The 2,649-nt window shown below is 38.1% G+C and overlaps 1 protein-coding gene across 6 annotated transcripts in view; it reads right to left on the bottom strand.

Annotated features, from left to right (window-relative positions):
* LOC110531942 (ubiquitin carboxyl-terminal hydrolase 11) overlaps positions 1-2,320 on the bottom strand; it is a 34,264-nt gene extending 31,944 nt beyond the window's left edge. For 2 of the 6 annotated variants that reach the window (XM_090184208.1, XM_090184212.1), the window contains exons 1-4: positions 2,183-2,315; positions 1,899-2,031; positions 702-811; positions 432-562 (exon numbers count right to left, since the gene is read on the bottom strand). In XM_090184208.1, the coding sequence (XP_090040334.1) occupies positions 432-562; positions 702-811; positions 1,899-2,008 (351 nt within the window). In that variant the 5' untranslated portion in view covers positions 2,009-2,031; positions 2,183-2,315. Of the gene's footprint in view, positions 1-431; positions 563-701; positions 812-1,898; positions 2,144-2,182 lie in introns of those variants that run through there. The other 4 variants (XM_036987824.2, XM_036987825.2, XM_090184210.1 and 1 more) reach the window with 4 other exon arrangements.
* Positions 2,321-2,649: the final 329 nt, after the last annotated feature.

Below are 2,649 nucleotides of genomic sequence, written 5' to 3'. Positions count from 1 at the left end.
CTTGGCCAAAGCAAGTCTCTTATTACATGTTAATTGAAACGCATTCCAGGTGACTACCTCACTAAGCTGGTTGAGAGAATGCCAAGAGTGTGCAACTTTGAAGAATATCAAATATATTTTGATTTGTTGAACACTTTTTTTTGGTTACTACATGATTCCATATGTGCTATTTCGCAGTTTGTCTTCACTATTATTTTACAATGTAGTAGAAATAAAGAAAAACACTTGATTCAGTAGGTGTGTCCAAACTTTTGACTGGTACTGTAGAACTGTGAGAATGAATACATATCGTATCTGCACCTAAGTATTGTGATAATATCGTATCTTAAGGTTCATGGCAATTCCCAACCCTAGTTGTCAGGCAATCAGTCTATGTGATATGACCATAGGGTATGCAAGTTATCTGCGTCTCTGTGACCACGCTGTTTTACCTTCCGCTCCAGGGCAGGCTGATCATCTACCATGCCATACCAGGCCAGCAGATTGCGCCATGCTTCGGCAGGGATCAACACAAAGTCCTCATTCTCCACCAGACGCTCCTTCAGATGGTAGGAATCCAGTTCTGTGGGTATCATTATCATCATTAGACAGCTCACTTTTCATGTTGACACAACAGCATATGTGGGGTAGAAGTAAATTAACTAAACATTGAATAATGGTTCTTCTGTTGTTACAGGATATCTTTGTGATGTGACACTTACCCTCAAACAGCTCTGTGTTGTCGATCTGTCCAGGGAAAGATGAGGAGTTCTGGTCTCCTGTCACCACATACTCCTTCCACTGCTCATACCATCGCCTTTCCACCAGGTACCTGCATGTGTTGGTTAAGAACAACTCCATTGGGGAGGCTTTATATGGCTTATATTTTGCGTGCCTACATTAACCAACAACTCAACATCACATTTCCCTAGGCTAGTATTTGATCAGTAACGTTTTCTACGATTGGGGTATTTGGTGTATTTACTGATACAATACTATAATGGCATAACCACAATTGCAACAATGGATCTTTTATTTGGGCAGCTAGGCTTTGGCAAATTACAGCCAAATTTCTAGTTTCCTTTTTAATTGAGTTTGTTAGGACAAAACTGTACATAAATGGAATTTAATTCATTCCCACTTCAACTGATATCCTGAACTTTATAACCACAAAGGTAGATACGATATAATTTCCTAATCTGGCACTAACAAAACGAAACTTTACTGGTAAAAACGAAAGTAGCAGCCAGCTAGCTAGCTAATTTGGTTTAGCGAGCTAACATTAGCTATGCAGTTAGCTAGCTAACTTAAATGGCGCTCACTTTGTCAAAAATATTAGAACACACAATAAATACACACTTAGGGAAAAAAACTGAATACCAAAAATGTCAAGCTAAACCGAAAAGATTCCTGTCATGTAGCTAGAACTCTGGCGGGCTAGCATGCTGTCAGTGTAGCTAACGCTAGTTAATGTTATCTTGCTTGTTAAAGCCAAAACTTTGACAAGATGTTCCCCAACTGGGACGTGATGTTAATCGTCATATCATTTGACAAGATGTTCCCCAACTGAAACGTGATGTTAATGGTTATATTAATATCAAAATGTAAGCTTTTCCAGAATACTATCCCTAAAACGCTAACGCAGTGATCAAAAGTCATTCGCCAAACACCAGCGCTGAGATCCTAGGCAAGAGGAATGACAACACTCCAACCAATGTTTATTCATTGAATTTGCCAATAAAATGGTCCTTATCTAAAGATAATGGTATTTATGCTGATTATGATATATGTAATTAAGCAACGGCAAATACAGTCAAGGACTCATCGCTGTCATTTGTTGTTGTCGTGGTAGCTAGCTATAGTAGCTACATCACTCAGTGTGGGTGTCAGTTCAGAGCAGAGGGCGGCAAGAGTCTCACCAAGTATCCCCTGCACAGAGTTCATGTTCCTGAAGCATAGACTCGATTTCTTTGCGTTGAGTCTCTAGCCCAGGAGATTCTGTAACCGCGGCTGAAGTAGTAGCAGCCATGATCACTCACAAATATCAGGATTCTGCAAGGAAACCACTGAAGTCAACTAACGTTACCGCATAGAATATGTGATAGGGTACCGTATCGATGTAAAGCATTTTCCACTAGCTAGTTACTATAGCCACGAAGTAACAATTGGCAATATCATAAAAATGTATTACAACAAAACTTACTTATCGGTCTTAATTTAGGTTAGGCATAAGGCTAGCACTGTGGTTAAGGGATTTTATTAAGATAATTGTAAAAAAAAAAAAATAGGCGGGCTATCTAGACCCACCAAACAAGCAAAATGATCTAAGTACTTCCGGGTCATGGGTTTTTGGACTCAACGATATGGTGGGGACCATGGCTAGAAGGGTTCCAGCTTTTGTCAGTCAGATTGTTTTATTTAAAAAAAAAAATATGTATATACACAAATATCATCAAACATAAGAGGAATAGTCACATGCAAACTTGCATACATACAAACTATTTACATTGCCAGGAATCCTAAACAAACAAATCATATTCAATACAACAAGTTTTAATTGCATTTTTGTTTTTCATTTTAGTTAAAGTAGTGCCATATTGTTTCAATTAATTTATAAAGTGAAAAAATGTAGGTTTTGAATTAGACCATTTTCATTTGTGAATATGACAT

The sequence above is a fragment of the Oncorhynchus mykiss genome, chromosome 9 (assembly GCF_057628025.1).
Source record: "Oncorhynchus mykiss isolate SJ-2025 chromosome 9, ASM5762802v1, whole genome shotgun sequence".
NCBI lineage: Eukaryota > Metazoa > Chordata > Actinopteri > Salmoniformes > Salmonidae > Oncorhynchus > Oncorhynchus mykiss.
Note: the sequence above shows the minus strand (reverse complement) of the source record. Positions and strands in the feature narration are given on the sequence as shown.